At 44.0% G+C, this 22,119-nt stretch overlaps 1 protein-coding gene across 1 annotated transcript in view; it reads right to left on the bottom strand.

Annotated features, from left to right (window-relative positions):
- ANKRD6 (ankyrin repeat domain 6) overlaps positions 1-22,119 on the bottom strand; it is a 133,540-nt gene that overhangs the window by 46,049 nt on the left and 65,372 nt on the right. The window contains exons 9-13 of the mRNA XM_082249432.1: positions 15,525-15,629; positions 14,929-15,066; positions 9,135-9,320; positions 8,163-8,315; positions 7,849-7,959 (exon numbers count right to left, since the gene is read on the bottom strand). Coding sequence (XP_082105558.1) covers positions 7,849-7,959; positions 8,163-8,315; positions 9,135-9,320; positions 14,929-15,066; positions 15,525-15,629 — 693 coding nt within the window. The remainder of the gene's footprint in view (positions 1-7,848; positions 7,960-8,162; positions 8,316-9,134; positions 9,321-14,928; positions 15,067-15,524; positions 15,630-22,119) is intronic.

Raw genomic sequence — 22,119 nt, 5'->3', positions numbered from 1 at the left:
GAGGATTCCGACCCTTAATAGAATAAGCCTGTACCACCGTCTGACTGATCCATGTAGGTCGCGGCAGACACAGGCAACCCCCTTCAAGGGCTATCCGTGATCACAAAAAGTGAGTCCGTCTTACGAAAACCACTTTAGGAAGGAAGGATGGATTCGGAAGAAGAACCACCTTATCCCTATGAACCACCAGATCTGGGGAACGACAGGATAATGCGGCCAGTTCTGACACCCTGCGTACAGAAGTAATGGCCACCAAGAAGGCCACCTTCTGGGATAATGTAAGCAAGGGAATCTCCCTAATATCTTCAAAGAGAAGTTTCTGAAGAACCGACCACACTAAATTAAGATCCCAGGCGGTAAGGGTGCGCGCACTGGCGGAGCCAGATGTCGCACCCCCTGGATGAAATTCCGCACCAAGGAATGATTAGCCAAAGGTTTCTTGAAAGAAGATTGCTAACGCCGAAAACCTGACCCTTGATCGTGCTCAAGGATAGTTTCTGCTCAACCCCTTGTTGCAGACAGACCAAAATTCGGGTCACCGAATAGGTATGTGGGGGAAATCCAATAGATTCACACCATGCAATATAAGACTTCCATGTGCTGGAAGTCGCTTTCCTTGCTTTAACTGGAGGTAGGAATAACTGAAGCTGACACTCCCTTGTCCTTCAGTACCTGGGTCTCAATGGCCAGGCCATTAAGCCAGCGACTGTAAAGCAAGATGGAAGATCGGTCCCTGAGACCGCAAATCCTCCCTGAGAGGAAGTCTCCAAGGAGCGTCCGCGACTAGCCTCACCAAGTCGGCGTACCAGGCTCGATGAGGTCAGTCCGGAATTTCCAGAATAACTGGAATTCCCTCCACCTCTATCCTGCGAAGAAGTTCCTGCAGCAACTTGAGAGGATGGAAGGTATGCCGTAGCTGATACTGCCCCCACGGGGCGATCAGCGTTTCTGCTGCGTCCGCTAGAGGATCGCGGCGCGAGCTACAAACCTCTGCACCTTCCTGTTAAGCCAAGGTGCCAACAGATCCACATCCGGGATGTCCCAATGAAGGGACAGCTAATGAAAAACCTCTGGATGAAGAGGCCATATGCGATTGGATCCGAATCGGGCTGCTCTAGAGCTGCTCGATCCAGTAAATCAGACAAAATCTGATCGCTCTCAGTTCCGATACCCTTATTGGTAATCTGGATACTATCGGAAGAAATGACTTCCCCCTGGTTGAGCATCGGAGACTTCCTGGTCCGCTCGCTCAACCGGATCCGATTGTCCAGGGAATCAGAATTCTGATTCCATTAAAAAAGAATCTCCTTCAGGAGAATTCGGGTATGAGACTGGGTATACGGTACTGCCTCTAAGAAGGCCACCATCAGTCCCAGCCAATTGACGGACAGCAACATCCGAATCGTTGACTGAACCTTCTGGAGTTTCTCCGCAAGGAGAAACTCTCTTGCCCAGGATGTATCCAACCTTAGGCCCAGATAGTTCAGTCTCCTGGTGGGAACCAGGGATGATCTTTGGGAAAGCGAAAAAACGCTGATGTCCTGCGATGATGGGGATATAAAGATAGGCCTCCTAAATGTCTATGGACGCCAGGAAATCCCCCTGATGCAGGGAGGCCACCACTGTACGGATGGACTCTATTTCTTCCCAAGTCCAGATTTGGACGCACCTTGCCCTCTTTCCTGGGCATTGTGAATAGGTTTGAATAGAACCCCTGAAACCGTTCAATGTTAGAAGGGAAGAATCGCACCGGTGGAAGTGATCGAAACTCGATCCTGTGTCCTCCAGAAGCCGGTGAAGACATCCCCCCCCACCCCAGAGATGGGTAGGGGCGCATCAGGCTGTATCTTCAGGCTTGGCTGAGCCGGACTTTTTGTTTAGCCGACCAGCGCCCTTTGAAACCCCTCTAAAGGGGCTTTGGAGGGTTTCGCCTTATCGCCCGCCCTCGCGGAACGAACAACTCTTTATGAGCAGAAAAGGAAGGTCCTCGTTAGTTAGGAGGTCCTTTTATCCTAACAGTCTGTGGCAAGACAGCAGGTGGTACCGTCTATCCTATAAAGAGGAATTCCTCAAACGGATAGCACCTAGCCATGCGTTTGGAAATAACAGGGGTTCGTTTCAAAACGACCCCATTTGGGTAAAGGAAAATCCTTCACCCTTTTGGTAGGCTAACAAGTACCAAAAAGGAATCTCAGTCTCAGCTACCTCTGCCGGTGTAACCTCAAGACTAAAGGTTTCCCGGACGGACACAACTAGTGCATCCACCACTCTTGTGCTATGGCAGAGGCAGAAACGTGCTCCTCACTGCTGAGGAGATATTACCTGAGACAACAGCCCCCTAGGAGGGACCTGCAACTGCATTGACCAGCTCCGAATCCGTATCTGAAGTATCTGATAAACAATAGGGGTAGGCGGGGGTCGCTTCTTGACCCCCGTCCCTGACAGGCCACCTCCACCCGGGATACCAAAGACTCCAAAACTGCCGATAATGCATTAAAAATAAGTGGGGTACTGGAGGGTCCTGCGGCCACCTTGAGGGGATCAGGTGGGGATACCTATGCGGCAGGGTCAATGATTATACAAGACACTTGCCAGCGACAAAAAATGACATAGTAAAAAACTTTTTTTTTTTTTTTGTGTCCCCCAGTCGCAACAGCGCCCCTCAGTGTTACCTGCCTTTTTGGACCCCACAGAGAGAGAGAGAGAGACCCCAAGGCTCATCCCTGATGCACAGAAGTTTTCATCAGCTTGCTCAGTGCTTGTCTTGTTACAGACAGGAAGTCTTTGGCCCTATTTCCTGGGTAAAGGAGGCGGCTCCGCCCCTTAACACGCCTGCCGGCGCCTCCCCCTGGCTCCATGAGGTGTTTGAGTCACCTCAAACATGGCCGCCCCCATGCTGGAGACACGAGGCTACACCAAAATGGCGGCCTCGTGCGATCTACCAGACAATGGCGGCGGCCTGCACATAATAGCGGCATGTCTGCAGAAGGATCTCGGCCTCACAACCCTTCACCCTCATGGTGGTCAGCGTGGTCGGCGGTACCGGACCCTGGCGGGCCGTATGCGGTCCGTGGCCGTCGGGAGGCATCTGCTTAGCTGGAGGAATGATCTGGAATGCAGTATACATGTATAGACATCGCCCTGTGGCTACTGACAGGTAGGATACCTTATACTATCACAGTAAAGTTCTAGTACTGCCACTGACTACAATCATTTTCACAGTTTTACAATTAGATTGTCAGCTCCCAAATCAAGCCTCCTGGCTTCTTGTACACAAAAATCACACTCAATTAGGGGGATCTGTGACATGTTATAGGATAGAGGGGAACCCATCCTTACCATTACAGAGAGGGGCCCGCGTTCACCACAAGACCCGTCAGGGGGAAAGGGGGAACATACTACTCACCATACCGGAACCAGGCGGGCACCAACTCCTGACAGTACCCCTCTCCACCGAGGTAGGAGGGCTGTCGACCAATACGGACGCCGTGACTCATGGTCTTTGGCGTTTCAGCGAGAAGTTTAACTCGCAGGGTCAGTCCCCGTCCAGTGGGACTATGTCGCGGCCGACCCAGCACGGAGCTATGGCCTGCACATGCTCGTAGGCTGAACTGGGGTGACCACTGGATCTCAACATCCAGCCCGTCGCCCAGTTCAGCTTTCTTGCTTGAAGATCTCACAGGAACACTGGAGAAAAAAAGCGGTCTAAAAAAATCTTTTCTAAGAAAAAAATCCTGCCAGGACCGAAGATCCCAGCAAGGTGTCTAGGTCCTTACTCCTAACTAGACAGAAAAAAACTGATTTTCTGTAGCAGGAAGTGAGAGGATATACCCTCTGGGACTGCCCCTAGGGTGTGGCCAGAACATTTTCTTTCCTGTCTAGTCCTACTCCTGTAGAGGGCAGCATAACCCGAGGGTGTTGAATCACCGAGGACTACGTCTGTCAATGAGCGTTAGGGGATTCACTCCAGAAATAAAGAGATTATTCTCCCACTCTACAAGATTCTGGTCCGGCCACATCTGGAGTATGCTGTCCAGTTCTGGGCACCGGTCCTCAGGAAGGATGTGCTGTAACTGGAGAGAGTCCAGAGAAGGGCAACAAAGATAATTAAGGGAATGGAGGACATCAGCTATGAGGAAAGACTACAAGCACTGAACTTATTCTCTCTGGAGAAGAGACGATTGAGGGGGGATATGATATCCATGTACAAATACTGTACTGGTGACCCTAGCATACGGAACAAACTATTCAGAGAAAGGGAATACAATAAGACACGTGGCCACTCACTAAAACTAGAGGAAAGACGGTTTAACCTTAAAATACGTAAGGGGTTCTTCACTGTCAGAGCAGTAAGGATGTGGAATTCTCTTCCGCAAACAGTCGTATTAGCAGGGAGCATCGATAGTTTCAAAAAACTATTAGATGGGCACCTTAAAGACCACAACATACAGGGGTATACACTGTACGGTTAACAGCAAACACACACACACACATCATAGGTTGAACTGGATGGACTGATGTCTTTTTTCAACCTCACAAACTATGTAACTATGTATTTAGTACAAAGTGGGTGAGCTCCCCATTACTTCCTTATGGAGTGAAATGCTGTCCTGGTTTATCTATGGTATACTAGGATGGAATAAGATAATTTACTCAAATTCTCCAAATTTACAGACCTGCCTCTTCCAAACCAGTTCAAGGAACCTTGCAGCAATTACTGAACCCCATACAAGGTAGCACTGCAACATATTGCAAGCGTTATACTAGGAATAGGCAACCTCGGCACTCCAGCTGTAGTGAAGCTACAAATCCTATGAGGTATTGCAAGGTTGACAGCCCAAGGTATGACTCCCATAGGCAAAGGCATGATGGGATTGGCTGTTTCACCACAGCTGGAGTGCCAAAGTACAATTAATACAATGTGTTTTTTTTTTTTGTTTTTTTGTTTTTTACCAAGCAGGATTTTTTAAGTAAAAAAGGATTACAGAAAGGTATTAAACATAGCAACAGAAAACAACAATAAGTTTACATGGTACAAATCAGCAAATAAATGGTACATAAGTAAAACCGTACAAAGTCTAACAGCACATCCAAGCATGGCAGTACAACCTCAGTGGAAGTTAAAAATCCCCCAGCAACTTAGTGGTGTAAAGTCCCTGAGGAAAGAGGTCAATAACCCCAAACATGTCACAAGAATAAAAATTAAGCCAGGAGGGGAAAAGGGGAAAGAAAAAACGGAAAAGAAAGCTCAAGGCTGTTGGTCAGTCCAAGGGAGCCAGACCTTGTCATATTTCCAGGAACAGCCACGGTTAAGGTATGTTAACTCGCACAATGGTAAGGAAGCGTCATTCATAGCCCCCTAGGATGATACAAATGGAGGGCAAGGACGAGGCCCACTTGTACAAACTTTCCTTTTTAACGTAGTACAGCAAGTAGAATATCAACAATTTAGCATGGTGTGGCCTTGGTTATCATCAGGAATGCCCAGAACAGCTAGCTCAGGGGTCCCTGGAAGGCATGTCTAAACACGAGCATAAATTAGATCAAAAGACCTCTACCAAAAATATATGATTTACAGGACATTCCCAAAACATGTGCATATAAGTGCCCTGACAAAGAGAACGGCCCGTGCAGATAGGGGTATGCCCAGGAAAAATCGTATGAAGGCGTACTGGGGTGTAATAGACCCTATGGAGAAATTCTGTCTGTCTATCAGCTTGTGTCTGGAGAAATAAACAATTTAGGGCAAGCTTACAAACAATCCTCTTGCTCTAGAGCAGGAATAGCCACCTTCCAGAGATCCCATAAGCGCTCCACCTTAGGGGAATAAATGTACAAAAGAGCAGCCCAGAGAGCAGAAAGTTACTTGCATAAATCTGACTGGGTAACCAATTGTTCAATAGGGTCAATTTGAAGGACTGGCATCTGAGGAAACTGGGATCTGGCAGCATGACATAACAGAAAGTACTCAAAAAGCATCCAGCCAGGTAGATGAAATTTCTGCACAAGTTGAGGAAAAGGTCAAGCAAGAACCAGGTGGCATGTTATAGAGTCTTGATCCTATGTCTGGCCCATAACTGAGGGTCTGGTACAGTACGGAGTGTTGGAGGTTAGTATTACACCAGATGGGGTGCACAAGGGACCAGTGATTCACAGGAAAGAACCTACGCCTAGCCACCCCCTATACCCTAAGTGTGGTTCAGAATTAGAATTTTTTTTGTAGGGGCAGGAAGCACAGCATAGGTCCTAGGGCCTCTATACACCAAGTTACACAATTCTGAGCCCAAAAAGGCAGCCTATAGACACGCCAGGATCGGAATACAAGAAACCCCCAATGGGTATTTACTAGAATGGCTACCCAATAGTATACCAGAAAGTTCGTCAGAGCTATACTCCACAATGCACCAGAAGCTGCAAAGTAGATTTCGCCAATCTGGAAAGAGATCCATACCATATAAACCAAATAATACAATGGTCAATCTCCCGAAAATCCAAAATCGGGCAGTTCCGAAAAACATTTGTGCATTTTGGAAAGATCATCATCTTAAGGAGATGAATACACCCCAATAGATTAAGAGGGAAAGTAGAACAAGAGGCACACCTTTCCCAGAGAAGATAAAGTGAAGGGAGCAAATTTTTACCAGAAAAAGCTGAAAGACCTTGAGTCACCTGCAACTAAGTATCTGAATTCATCCACCCAGCAAAAGGGAGAGGAACAGGCCAACTGTCGAGTCCCGGAGTCTAAGGGAAAAAGAAGGGATTTAGACCGATTGATACGGATTCCCGAGCATGTACCAAAGGTGTCAAACAGTTCCAAGGCTGCTGACAAGGAGGGGCCCACTTGCAAGTATAGCAGGGCATCATCAGCATAGAAAGACAATTTCTCTTTAAGCTGCCCAATTAATATGAAGACCTCAAACCCAAAGCAGATTGTCATTTAGGACCCCCAAGGGCTCCAGAGCTAAGGCAAACAAACTAGGAGAAAGTGGGCAGTGTTTATGAATACCCCTCTGTAACCAAAACGAGTTTGACAGCTGGAAATTGGTATGCACTTGAGCCCGAGGGGATTTATAAAGAAGCTGAAGCCACTGCAGAAAGACAGGCCCAAAACCAAATCTCAGGTAGGCCCACTCTACTGAATGAAATGCCTCCTCAGCATCAAGTGAAGCAATGACTCTTGTAAACATATTGTCATGAGGCACAGACAGATTTAGAAAAAAGCGTCCAATATTGATATTGGTGCCCTTCCCAGCCATAAAACCCATTTGATCCCTTTGAATCATTTTATCCCATTTGATCGACTTGAATCAGGTCATCCAACACCGTAGAGAGTCGAGTAGCTAAAGTTTTTGCGAGTATCCTTGCATCCACAGGAGGTACACTCCTGAGGGTCTTACCCAGGTTTGGGCACCAACACAATAATTGCCTCTGCCATAGAATCAGGGAGAGAGTCCAATGAGAGATATTGAGAAAACAGGTCTGTAAGCCTGGGGGCCAAAAGTTCAGCATGCAGAGAATAAAAATCGGGGGATAAACCATCAGCCGTAGGAGTCTTCCCACCCTGCAACCGCTCTATGGCTTCCTGAACTTCCTCCAGTGAAATAGAGTCAAGTTTTTCCCGTATTGATGGCTCTAGGGTGGGAAAAGAGACAGAGTCCTAAAAAGCCTCCAGCTCAGACACCCAATACTGCACACGGGAGGCATAAAGGCCCCCAGATCATGTAGTTTTAGGTAAGAATAAATATATACTTGTGAATAAATCATGGCACTTTTGTTTGTAATTGGCATCTACTTAAACTTTTTATGGCACTATAACTAAAAAAAGTCAAATAGTTAAGACTTTTATACCTGGCGTTTCTCAGCTTCATTTTTCTGCACTTCAGACTGCTGGAGGCGGCAGATACATTCCGCCCTCTCTGCAGACATCCGCTCCATCATTAATTTGTCCAAGACCCGCAGCTGCACACAAATCAATAACAAAGGGAGTGAGATATTCTGTACTAGAGGATTTTGCTCAGACTTGGCATATGCTATACTATTTCAGTATTTAAAAACTGCTAACACATTCAATACCAAATACTTATCATTACAAGCCAACTAGGTTTTACAAATGTTTTTTAAAACCTTAGAATTGGGTACATTAGCAGTGCAGAGCATCACACCTGGTGCTGGGTTTTACTGTCCATCTGCCCAAGTTTTGCATTCATTTGATCTTGCACAGTGCCAATCTCCGCTTTTATTTCCTCCTTGGTGGCTTCCAGTTGGTTCTCCAGCTTACTTATGAGTGGCTCACAGCGACAACCATTGATGGGAGCCTACAGAGAACATACAATCAAATATTTTAACACATTCTTACCAGATGATTTCAGATTAGGAGCACATGTGTTCTTTCTAGCAGGCTCTTTGTATGTTCTCTGTTATATAGCTTTGTTATCAAAGTTAGGCCTCGTTTACATGAGCGTACTTAAGTACACAACCGTGTTAGAGCTGTGTTTTTCCTGCACAGAATGCACAGGTGTTCTGTGCATCCGTGTGCAGGCAGTCCCATTCATGTCAACTGGGATGCAGTGGCTACACAGACATAGCCACTGCTGCTAATTTGACATCCGCCTGGGTCCCTGAACACAGTGTACATTTAGGGACCCACACGGGTGTCAAATTAGGACATAGATGCTGCGTCCCAGTTGACAGGAATAGGATTGCCTGCACGCAGAAGCCAAAGTCCTCACACAGGTGTACATATGCCCATGTGAACGTGGCCTAAAGGCTCTTCAACATAGCTATTAAACTCCGTTCAGCAGGGGATCAGCACACGGATCCCCTGCTGAGCCAGAGCTGAATGGGAAGGATGTATCCTCCTCTCCTCACACATGTGTACATTGTAGTACACTTATGTGAACAAGACTTTACTGCACTTTGGACATTACTATTGCTCTATGTGTCACCTGACAGAGCAAACAAAAAAGATGAATTTATTTTACAGTATATGAAGAATTTTCATCGCTGCCTCAAAAACTATATGAGGAAACGACATGAAAAATAATCTCCTTTTTACTGCGCCCTGGGCTGAATTTTTTGTTTTAATGTGATTTATTAATCTTGTACATGTAGTATCCTTGACTATATGACATTACTTGCATAACTTTGCCATCCTTTCCCCTGTACAGTGTGTAGAGCTGGTATGCCCGAGCTTCATGAGGAGGACATGGTGGAGATGGGACTCTGTGCTTGCTCTTTCTCCTGTGGTTGTGTCCTGTTTGCTGCCCACTACAGAACAGTTGCTGATCAGCAGGTGAAGTTGGATCTGAAAGAGCTGAAATCTGAGGGAAATGAGAAAACAGCAAGTTACCTCACATGATATTTTCTAGGATGCAGAGAATGCAAGAAAACAATGTAGGTTCATACGCATTGTAGTATACTGATGTAATGCAAATTAAATATTTTTTTATTTTCATTTTTGCATTGCATTTGACATATGAAGGGTGTGTATTCCTTTTGGAGCTCATGTCAACAGGTGCAATTTACTAATATTCAGTATAAATGTCATATTTGTAAATTGCATTTCAAAAATAAATAATTTTACTACAGGAGTAGATCATATTCCCTTAGCAAAGTGAATGTTTACTTAGCTTTGTTAATGAGGTGCAATCAAAAACGATGTTCTTTACATTTTTCACGCACATGATTAGACTTTCCAAGTGAACACTGTTTTACCTCATCTATAATGCTAAATGCGAACTTTGCATAATGCTAAATGCATAATGCAAACTTTGAAAAGTAAACTAAGTGAATAATTGTGAAGAAGCATAATATACAAGGGACTAGTACAACAGGAAAATACTGACTGTATACAAATGTTAACAGTTTAAAAATGCACTTTTTTTGTGTATACATAATTTTAAAATCCAAATAAACATATCTACAGTGTCTTCTTGTTAACTGCAATCAAAATGCATTTGAAAGCAAAAAGTATCTCAACACAGTGTATTGTGTGAAGTCTATATGTGTTGTGGTAATCCTGCTTTTTCAGGACTGAGAATATGCTTTCATAAAAACTTTGATGATAGATTAAAATCCATCTAAAAACAGTAATGGTACAATTACAAAAACAATAGTTGATATATTAGAATTAACTATCTCAATGTCAATCGAGGCAAAGATACTTTCCTCACTTACATGTAAATTGTCAAGAATTGTTAATAAGTGGATTGTGTCCTTCAAATACAAAGGTAAACTCTCCACATGGGGGCGCAAAAAATCATCCATGAGTTTACTCTAAACAAGTCAAACTTTGTATACCAGATAGGATTGGTCTCAGTGTTGCCAACCTACCAGATTGAAATTTACTGACTCTGCACCCAAAATTTACTGGCACAGCCAAGTTTTTACTGGCATTTCCAAAAGTTACAAAATTACAGTTTTAAGTGCAAATTTCAGTATTTAGGCTACAAACATGAACATACACACATTAAATTGACTCTCAGGGTGACAGCAGTGTGCAGCAGCACAGATGATGATGACAACTCACCAACATGACATGCCCCCTCCTGAGTCACAATGACAGTCTCTCTCAACGCCAGATGGACCCTTCAATCCACTCCAGTCCAAACATCACTAACAGTTCCACTCCTGACTTGCCTTGCTCCTGTCTTGCAAACCCGCACATGAGGCTCCAAAGCTCCACTCCCTCCCTTGCACCATGACATCACACGACACGCTCAGGCCCTGCCTCCGCCAGACCCACCTCCCGCCGGCGCCACCCAAACACACTGTAACAGACACTCAGATGGTCTCGACCCATGGGCATTTCCAAGCCGAGCGTCACAGCCAAATTTTTTACTGGCAACCCTTTCCTGTCACTGGCATTTACTGGCAGGAGAAAAGTGCCCATGTTTTACTGGCTGCCAGTAAAAATACTGACGGTTGGCAACACTGATTGGTCTACCCGGAGGTTCGTTACCATTCTTATGGGTCTTTAGAAGGGCATAAAATGTAAGGTCGACAGGATGTTTAACCTGCAAAAAATCTTGTGTCCTTGCCAATTTGTTGCTCCTTATATGCTTTATTTATGATCTCAAAAAATGAACTTTGAAAATTAGAAACAATAGAAGGTGGTACCCTATGGTACCGAGTGGAATTTTCTAAATTTTTTCACACACCCCTACATATTGATCCTGTGTCATAATGACAATATTGCCCCACTTATTGGATGGTTCATTGACTAGATTTTTATGTTTCAAAAGTGATTGCAGTGCCTGTGATTGACTTCTTGACAAATCAGAGCTGGCCTTTTTACATGAAATAAATTTCACATCCCTTATTACTAAGTTAGTAAAGAGTTCAACTTGCGTATTTTTTTTAAATGGGAATTTCCTAGGTTTTTTCTTGTATTCTCTATAGGGTACTAGGGCCTCCTGACTCTCCTTAAATTATAAAATTGTCAAATCCTCATATGAAGAGATAAGTTTTTTGGATCTTACATTGGAAGATTGTAATCGTTTCTGCCACCATCCCGACGAAAATGTTTGTGGTTTTTGGTGCCTCAAGTCAAATATGGGATTTTATGGGCAGGAGTATAGGAGAATAAGCAAAGGTAGTATAATATACAAAATTTATTGCGATTTGGCAATATATATACAACAATTAAATGGTGACTTTAATGGGTAAAGTCCCATTGTGCAGTGAAGAGGAAGAAATAAAGTGTGTTTTGCATGTGGCAATAAGTGACTTAAAAGTGGGTTGTATGTGGTCTTGCTCTGCTGTTCCTCATGTCAAAGACTGGGATGAGTGCAGAGGAGGTGCCAGATCGGTGATCCGACATGTTTCGGCCTAATTTGGCCTTTATCAAGGATATTTCACCGATTCTACAGATAATCAAAAGAAGGGGTATCAAGTTGGGCAATATTGTACTGAAAACATACATAATATAGTTTACACATGTGTGGGTTAACATACAATTGTTTTGTCCACTTCCTAAGATCATGCCTTCCCAACTTGATACCCCTTCTTTTGATTATCTGTAGAATCGGTGAAATATCCTTGATAAAGGCCAAATTAGGCCGAAACATGTCGGATCACCGATCTGGCACCTCCTCTGCACTCATCCCAGTCTTTGACATGAGGAACAGCAGAGCAAGACCACATACAACCCACTTTTAAGTCACTTATTGCCACATGCAAAACACACTTTATTTCTTCCTCTTCACTGCACAATGGGACTTTACCCATTAAAGTCACCATTTAATTGTTGTATATATATTGCCAAATCGCAATAAATTTTGTATATTATACTACCTTTGCTTATTCTCCTATACTCCTGCCCATAAAATCCCATATTTGACTTGAGGCACCAAAAACCACAAACGTCAAATCCTCATATATATATATATATATATATATATATATATATATATATATATATATATATATATATCCAATCCTTCCCTAATCACAGGTCCACCTTCGTTCTTCAATTGTGTGTATTTTAAGGGTTTTATAGTGGGCACATGTGCACGCGCATCAATTAGACAGAGGTCCATCTATTGGTAACTCCCTTTGGATGAGATAGAAGAGAGGGTAATTTTTAGTTGTCTTTGTTTAATTAGTTGTGAGATTATTGACTTTTGTTTTCAATATCATTCTTTACAGATTTTTCCTTTATTCTCCCTTACATTTGAGAAAGATATGTGGGTTATTCATATATCAATGTTTATAGCATATAGATTCGGCCCCCCTGTGCCCCTTCTTGAGGGGGTGTGGGGGGGGGGGGTGGAATGTGACCAACCATATCATCAACTAATGGATAATTGTTTTTGTGCAGTCTGTGTTGTTTTTAGGTGTTTTGAGTAAAGTAAATGAACAGCTTCTACTCCTTTAGTATCAACCTGTGTACAGTATATTCTTAGCTGGAAACCAGTGCAGGGGGTTAACTTTCACTGCCATGACCAGCAATGGAGGGGTTATCTTTCACTGCCATGATCACCAATGCAGGAGGGAGGGAGTGAGTAACATGACAACCAATGCAGTTGAGAGGGGTTCAATTTCACTGCCTTTTGACCAAGAAAGCAGGGGGTTGGGGGATTAAATTTCACTGCCAGTGCTGGGGCTATTATCGCAATCACTGGCACCAATGTTGGGGGGTTATTATTGTGTCCACTGAAACCAGTGCAGGAGGGTATTACTGCATCCACTGACACCAAAGTTGGAGATTATAATTGCAACCACTGACACCAGTGCTGGGGGTTATTATTGCATTCAGTGACGCCAATGCTGGGGGTCATAACATCCACTGACCACACTCTTGTGAGTTATTACACTCACCAATGCTGAGGGGTTTTATTACTGCCACTGGCACCAATGCTGGAGGGGTTATTGCACTCCAATTTTCTCAGTGTGCATTGCAATAAGCTGCAAAAATTGCAGCAGGTTTGACATTTTTGCCCATTGAGGTGCAATATAGCTCACGTATTTTGAATAGGCTACCTCACTTGATGCAATGCACAAAAATTAGCTGCTATTCTGTTTCACTCTGGAAGGGTCGCACTTGAGGCCCTCTATAATTTTCATTTAGACCCCCACTGCTTTTACAACTTCATGTCTTTAGACCATTTTAAAACGTTCTGTAAAACATGAGCTTTGCATCATTTGTTCCAGCCGAAAAATCGGCTGTTCAGTAAAAGTGATTACTATTACAATAGTGAGAAGGAACACTAGCTCCTCCCTTTTTCAATCACAAGCTATTGTCACTCACAGCCAGTGACATGGGAGCAGGGTTGAGGCACAAGTCCTGCTGTTTTGTGTCAAAAGACAGACAGCAAGGCTCAGGAGCAAGCCTGCATTAGTGCTCCCATAGCAAGTGATTTTCTATGGGGGTGCTCATGAGGGGGAGGGGCCAGGAGTGCTGGTGGGGAACCCAAGAAAAGGAGGATCAGGGGCTGCTCTGTTAAAAACCATTGCACAGAGCAGGTAAGTATAACGTGTTTTTTTTTACATTTATAATCACTTTAAGGCAGGTTATTTTAATAGCATTCTAGATTGTGAAAATTGTAAGAGGAAAGCAGTAAACTATCTTTTTCATAGCTTTTATGTACACTATTTTCTTTAGGTCAAGATATTTAATTGCTTAGTAAAATATATGGCTATTGCGTGTAAGCCTGATTTGTATTGACACAAGGGTGTTAAAATATACTGTATGTAAACCCTGTATCTAGCATATCATAAGTGATTTCCATTTAAAAATATAATCTTCATCTTTCATTAAAAAAATACCTGGTCCTGCCATCAAGTTACTTGTCCAGGCACTTCCTTTTATGGGGTGACAACTGTCTCCCAGTTGTGATCCTGTGTTGTCATACTCTCACTTGTGCCCCTGGTGACAAGTGGCCATGCCAACAGATAATATGCTGGCATGGTCTACAGTTGTCAATATCAGGAATCTGATCCAGAGTGTGCAGCTGATGCTAGAGTGAGTGCACGTAGACAGGAAATGGCTGAAAAAGGCTGGAGAAGATCAGCAGCACTGATGGCATGGCAATTTTTTTATCAAACACAGTGGTTTAGGAAACAAACTATAATCTAGTTAGGGTTTTGATGATCCACTTGATGTTTTTGAACTTTAAAAGTATGCATTAAATAATTAGTAACTGTACATTCAAATGGATACATTTGAATCTCAGAATAACAAAGATTTTGTCTGAATTTTGATCCAGAACGTAAAAAAACACACGTCTGGTTAGATCTAAAGTGTAGCAAATATGACATTAATCAATGAATTCTGTATCACAACTATGTGGCAATGCAGACTCCATACTAGATTGAGTGCGGCATTTCTAATATATGCACAACTGAGGCTTCTTGGTATAAAACCCATGTAGCTAGCGCCATCATACAGCAGTTCGTAATGATCATGGTACACAACATGTTTGGTACCTTTTCTTTAGTTTTTGCTCTCTTTCCCTTCCTCTGCTTATTTCCAGTTGTAGAAAGCCGCTGTTCGTCTTTGCCATCCCCCTGCTTTAATGGTGCTTGTTCACTACTGTGAGTGTCCTCAGCTGCCGAAATGCTGGCCTGAAACAATATAAACATCTCATATATTTGTATATATATATTATATATATGGATCTATTAAACACTACAGTTACAGTAGTTCAAAAGTGAATAAACAAAATCTGTGTTTAAATTTTCCATAAAGTGAAAGGTGAAACCTGATAGGTTGCTACTGGCAACAACTGCAGTTGTGTGCTCATTTTCTTCTCTCAGTTTTAAAGCATTCAGCCACAATATGGTGCAGATATAGATATAAAAAAATACACTGTTTTGTTCTCTGTTTAGCTGGCAATATACTGTACAAGAGGCATTTCAACTTGCTAATCGCTTATTCTTTGACTTTAAAAAATCTTTCATTTCTTTAATCACTAACAGCTCAGCAGTGTATTGTTACAGTAATACTGCCAAGTTCATCTTTGTTTTCTGAAAGCATTTTGGGACCATTAAAATGTCAAACAAGATTACAGTGCAATTCATACTTTACTGTCTGCTATGTCCTCTCTTGGTACTGACTGGGCTCTCCTCTCCTCCTTCATTTTCTCTCTCTTCTTTCGTAGACTTCTGCCACGGCTAAAACGCAAGACCTAGAGGAAAATGTATATAATGTTTATCATGCTTTTCGCAAAACCCTATGAAGTTGCTAGGAATATATTATGCATTTACGGAGAATAACAGTTTGTTTAAATACAAGCTTTTTTGTCTGAGAAAAGGTGCAGGAACTCACCCCCCTAACTGCCCAAGGGGGGTGGGGGGGGCTGGGGTTTAATAGAATGTGAGCAGCGATGTAGTGCTGTGTATGATAGGGGTCTTAAAGGGGAATTGTCCACAACTCCCCTCTGCTCCCTGTCCAGGTCTCCCCTCTGCACCCCTGTCCACAACTCACCTCTGCACCCCCCATACACAGCTCACCTCTGCACTCCCTGTTTGCAGCTCACATCTGCTTCTATCCATAACTGTCTGCAGCTCTCCTCTGCACCCTCCTCTACAACTTCCCTCTGAAATCCCTGAACGCAGCTCACATCTGCTTCTATCCATAACTGTCTGCAGCTCTCCTCTGCATCCTCCTCTACAACTTCCCTCTGAAATCCCTGATCACAGCTCACATCTGCTTCTATCCATAACTGTCTGCAGCTCTCCTCTGCACCCTCCTCTACAACTTCCCTCTGAAATCCCTGAACGCAGCTCACATCTGCTTCTATCCATAACTGTCTGCAGCTCTACTCTGCACCCTCCTCTACAACTTCCCTCTGAAATCCCTGAACGCAGCTCACATCTGCTTCTATCCATAACTGTCTGCAGCTCTCCTCTGCACCCTCCTCTACAACTTCCCTCTGAAATCCCTGAACGCAGCTCACATCTGCTTCTATCCATAACTGTCTGCAGCTCTCCTCTGCACCCTCCTCTACAACTTCCCTCTGAAATCCCTGAACGCAGGTCACATCTGCTTCTCTCCATAACTGTCTGCAGCTCTCCTCTGCACCCTCCTCTACAACTTCCCTCTGAAATCCCTGAACGCAGCTCACATCTGCTTCTATCCATAACTGTCTGCAGCTCTCCTCTGCACCCTCCTCTACAACTTCCCTCTGAAATCCCTGAACGCAGCTCACATCTGCTTCTATCCATAACTGTCTGCAGCTCTCCTCTGCATCCTCCTCTACAACTTCCCTCTGAAATCCCTGAACGCAGCTCACATCTGCTTCTATCCATAACTGTCTGCAGCTCTCCTCTGCATCCTCCTCTACAACTTCCCTCTGAAATCCCTGAACGCAGCTCACATCTGCTTCTATCCATAACTGTCTGCAGCTCTCCTCTGCACCCTCCTCTACAACTTCCCTCTGAAATCCCTGAACGCAGCTCACATCTGCTTCTATCCATAACTGTCTGCAGCTCTCCTCTGCACCCTCCTCTACAACTTCCCTCTGAAATCCCTGAACGCAGGTCACATCTGCTTCTCTCCATAACTGTCTGCAGCTCTCCTCTGCACCCTCCTCTACAACTTCCCTCTGAAATCCCTGAACGCAGCTCACATCTGCTTCTATCCATAACTGTCTGCAGCTCTCCTCTGCACCCTCCTCTACAACTTCCCTCTGAAATCCCTGAACGCAGCTCACATCTGCTTCTATCCATAACTGTCTGCAGCTCTCCTCTGCATCCTCCTCTACAACTTCCCTCTGAAATCCCTGAACGCAGCTCACATCTGCTTCTATCCATAACTGTCTGCAGCTCTCCTCTGCATCCTCCTCTACAACTTCCCTCTGAAATCCCTGAACGCAGCTCACATCTGCTTCTATCCATAACTGTCTGCAGCTCTCCTCTGCACCCTCCTCTACAACTTCCCTCTGAAATCCCTAATCGTAGTTCACCTTTGCTTCTATCCATAACTGTCTGCAGCTCTCCTCTACACCCTCCTCTACAACTTCCCTCTGAAATCCCTGAACGCAGCTCACATCTGCTTCTATCCATAACTGTCTGCAGCTCTCCTCTACACCCTCCTCTACAACTTCCCTCTGCACTCCCTGATCGCAGTTCACCTCTGCTCCCAAGCATAACTGCCAGCAGCTTTCCTCTGCACCCCCGTCTACAACTCACCTCTGCACTCCCCGATTGACGCTCACTTGCGCTGCCCCGCATAGGGTAACAGTGACAGCGAGAGCATCCGGGCACCAGTTAGCAGCACAGCCTCCCGAACTCCCATGGTTAGCTTTCCACCTGGTGCTCAGATGCCAAAACCCCTGCCCGGTGTTCTCGTTACCACTGCTGCCCTACACACTGTGCTCAAGGCAGCTGTTTCTCCCTTTTTCCAGCTCTGATTGCATAAATGTAGAATCATATTTGTTTTTTGGCATATATGTCTATTTATTAAGTCTGTGCAATGATAATATTCTTGCTATAGTCAGATAAGCTGGGCAGAAGAATTTTGATTGGTTGCTGTGTATGTTTGTGCTATTTATATTTGTGCTATGCACACCCTCATTGCTTTCCAGTCTGCAGTTGTGTACACATTGCTTTTAACTACTTCAGCTCTGGAAGATTTTACCTCCTTCATGACCAGACCATTTTTTGCTATCCGGCACTGCGCTATTTAACTTGCAATTGCACGGTCATGTGATGCTGTATCCAAACAAAATTTATATCATTCTTTTTCACACAAATAGAGCTTTTTGTTGGTAATATTTGATCACCACTGGGTTTTTTATTTTTCTGCTTGATAAACTAAAAAAGACCAAATTTTTGAATAAAAAACAATATTTTTTACTTTCTGCTATAAAACATATCCAATAAAAAACATTTTAAAATATCGAATTTCTTCATAAATTTCAGCCATTATGTATTCTGCTACATGTTTTTGACAAAAAAAAACAGTAAGTGTATATTGATTCGTTTGCATGAAAGTTATAGCACCTACAAACTATAGTATATATACTGGAAATGTTTTTTTTTATGCTAATAATGGCAGGAATCAACGACTTATAATGTGACTGCGATATTGTGGTCAACAATCTGACACTAACTGGCGCTGAGGGGAATTGACTAACTGCCAAAGACATCACCAGCAACGTTAATACAGGGACCAGTGATAATACTATACACTGTCACTGTATTAATGACACTGGCAAGGACAGGGTTAACATCTAAGGGCGATCAAGGGGTTAAATATGTGCCTATGTGTAATGTGTGTACAGTGTGTTGCTTTTACTAACTGATCTCTCAGTTTCTCATACTTGCCTTTCGTACAGAGCTCTGTGTTTTCCAACACAGAGCTCTGGGCTGTGATTGCACACATCTGATCAGCAAGTCCCGGGTATGAATCATTGGCCTGCTGTGTACAATCACAATAGGAACCAGGCGGGGTTCGTGTGCATGCGCAGGCCCTGAAAACTGAACTAGGCAGTGGCATATGGGTATATCACTTTGCCTACAGTGGCCACTCATCTGCAGTACAATGTGGGTGGGCAGTTACCAAGTGGTTAAGGGCCATGTCACACAATGATCCTGTGGCTGGAAACAATTCACCAACGACGATCGCCTAAAAGACAGTTTATCTGCTTCTATTGAGTAGCTCACACTCTAGCTGGGACAGTAAGATCTTGTAGCTGCCCCCTTACTGGTGACGGAGAACTGGCAGCATTTCAGGCCAAAGAGAAGGTGAGGTAAGTGGAAGACTCTCCTGGGTGATCAGAAGAACACAAATCGACAGAATTGCTCAGGGTCCCTAAATGCACTATGGCCCTATGCAAAAGTACCAGGGGATGCAGCGTTCAGCCACCACATGCTTCAGCCCATCAAAGGTTTTGAAAGGCTGTTGGCAGTGAAAATAGATACCGTACCTCAGGAGTGTATTTTGGTTTTGTGCTGCCCTAGGCAAGACTTAAATTGGGCACCTTCCCCATTTGACTCTCAGGTGGCTATGCGGGGTCTCAGTCAACTGTGCAGACTCTCAAGTGTGGACTATCAAGTGGCTATGCGGGGTGGGTCGCTGGAGGCCTCTGGTGGCTGTGTGGCAGTAAATCTGCTATAGGGCGGTCATGAACTGGATAATAACAGCCGCCAACATCAGTGCCAGTTTACACAATAACAACCCACAGAATTGGTGTCAGTAGCAGCAATAATAAGCCCCCAGAATCAGTGCCAGTTTCTGCAAAAATAATCCCCAGCAATGATGCCCCAGCACTGATGTCAGTTTTTGTAATAATTATCCCCATGTTAACTGACAGTATAGATAACTCTTTGGGGGGGGGGGTGCTGGGGGTTATGCATTAGTGTCTAGTGGCAGTTGATTAACCCCTTTTTGCTGCTTTAGTGGCACTAGGGTCTATAAACCCCTTCATGTTGCAGCAGCACTCTCCTCTCCCGTCCTGACTCCTGTCCTCTAAAGTCACACCGGGCCGAGGTTATGAAGCACCTGTCAGGCAGAGAGATCGCCGTCTGACAGAGAATGTTTTGGTACTAGATTTGTGCACACTTGGCACACCAGCACTGCTGAAGGCAGCTCTGCCACTATTGCACTATAGCGGTGGCCAGCGGCAAGCTGTGTACAGTCCAGCCTTGGCCCACAGGTATATCTTGTTTCTTCTGCCTGGGAGCGGCCCCACCCCCCTAAAAAATGCCACCCAAGGAAAAAAAGCGTTTGACAGATACGTCCCTGCTGTACCTATGCCTCCTGGGCGCACAAAAATGCTAGGTTTTAAAGCACATGGGATGAACAGCAAAAATCACAAATTGACTTTTTGCATATTGCCATACACCCTTACATACTTCTAGCAAACATTTGCATAAAACAGTGATTTTGGTTGAAAAATGTTGCAATACATGTATAAGCTGACCAACTGTGCCAAATTAATCCCTCTCTGGGCAGTGTCTACTCTACTTATCAAAATGGCAAATATTTACTTGGTTGTAGCACTGGGCATCTGTACCAATGTGGGGCATGCAGACACAGTTGGAGAAGAGCTAGACTCAGGTGGCCAGCTTAAACATGTAAGGGTGTATAGCACTGTGACACACGTAAGCTACAGTATTTGGATTTGAGCACAGACATACACTCACCGGTCACCTAATTAGGTACACCTGTTCAATTGCTTGGTAACAAATTGTTAATCAGCCAATTACATGGCAGCAACTCAATGTATTTAGGCATCTAGATGTGGTGAAGAGGACTTGCTGAAGTTCAAACAGAGCATCAGAATGGGGAAGAAAGGAGGCTTAAGTGACTTTGAACGTGGCATGGTTGTTGGTGCCAGACGGGCTGGTCTGAGTATTTCAAAAACTGCTGTTCTACTAGGATTTTCACACACAACCATCTCTGGGGTTTACAGAGAATGGTTCAAAAAGAGAAAATATCCAGTGAGCAGCAGTTGTGTGGATGAAAATGCCATGTTGATGTCAGAGGATAATGGGCAGACTGGTTCAAGATAATAAAAACAAACACTCGTTACAACCAAGGTATGCAGAATACCATCTCTGAATGCACAACATATCAAATCTTGAAGCAGATGGGCTAAAGCAGCAAAAGACCACACCGGGTGCCTCTCCTGTCACCTAGGAATAGGAAACTGAGGCTACAATTCACACAGGCTCACCAAACTTGGACAATAGAAGATTAAAAAACGTTACCTGGTCTGATATGTCTTAATTTCAGCTGCAACATTCAGATGGTAGGGTCAGAATTTGGCATAAAAAACAAAGGCATGGATCCATCCTGCCTTGTATCAACAGTTTGGGCTGGTGGTCGTATTGTAATGGTGTGGGGGATATTTTCTTGGCACACTTTGTGCCCCTTAGTACCAATTGAGCATCGTTTAAATGCCGCGGCCTACCACAGTATTGTTGCTGATGCTGACCATGTCCATCCCTTTAGGACTACAGTGTACCCATCTTCTGATGGCTACTTCCAGAAGCATAACGCACCATGTCACAAATCACAAATCATCTCAAACTGGTTTCTTGAACATGACAATGAGTTCACTGTACTCCAATTGCCTCCAAAGTCACCAGATCTCAATCCAATAGATCACCTTTGGGATGTGGAGGATCGGGAGATTCACATCATGGATGTGCAGCCGGCAAATCTACAACAACTGAGTGATGCTATCATGTCAATATGGACCAAAATCTCAGAGTAATGTTTTCAACTCCTTGCTGAATCTATGCCACAAATAATTAAGGCAGTTCTGAAGGTAAAGGGGGGTCCAACCTGGTACTAGCAAGGTATACCTAATAAAGTGGCCGGGGAGTGTATGTATTTCTATTTTACATGGGATAAACCCACCTAATGAACATGAGGCCTAAAGAGTGCCTAAAACTTATACAGAAATGAAATTGCTCAGTGCCAGGTTAACTGGAAGGTTTCCCAGCTATGTCTATTGTAGTAACAATATTTTTATATGTTTATATGGCAGTAGCATAATAATTAATGCCATCATTTTTCTAGAGATACTTAGAACATTCCCAGTTATCATTCTGTCACAAGTTATTTACCACTTGACCTCCGGAATGTTTTACCCCCTTTATGACCAGGGCATTTTTTCTATACAGCACCATGTTGTTTTAACTGGCAATAGCTCGCTCATGCAA

This window comes from Pelophylax lessonae, assembly GCF_965119305.1.
Source record: "Pelophylax lessonae genome assembly, chromosome: 3".
NCBI classification, from domain to species: domain Eukaryota; kingdom Metazoa; phylum Chordata; class Amphibia; order Anura; family Ranidae; genus Pelophylax; species Pelophylax lessonae.
This window is presented reverse-complemented; position numbering and strand designations above follow the sequence as displayed.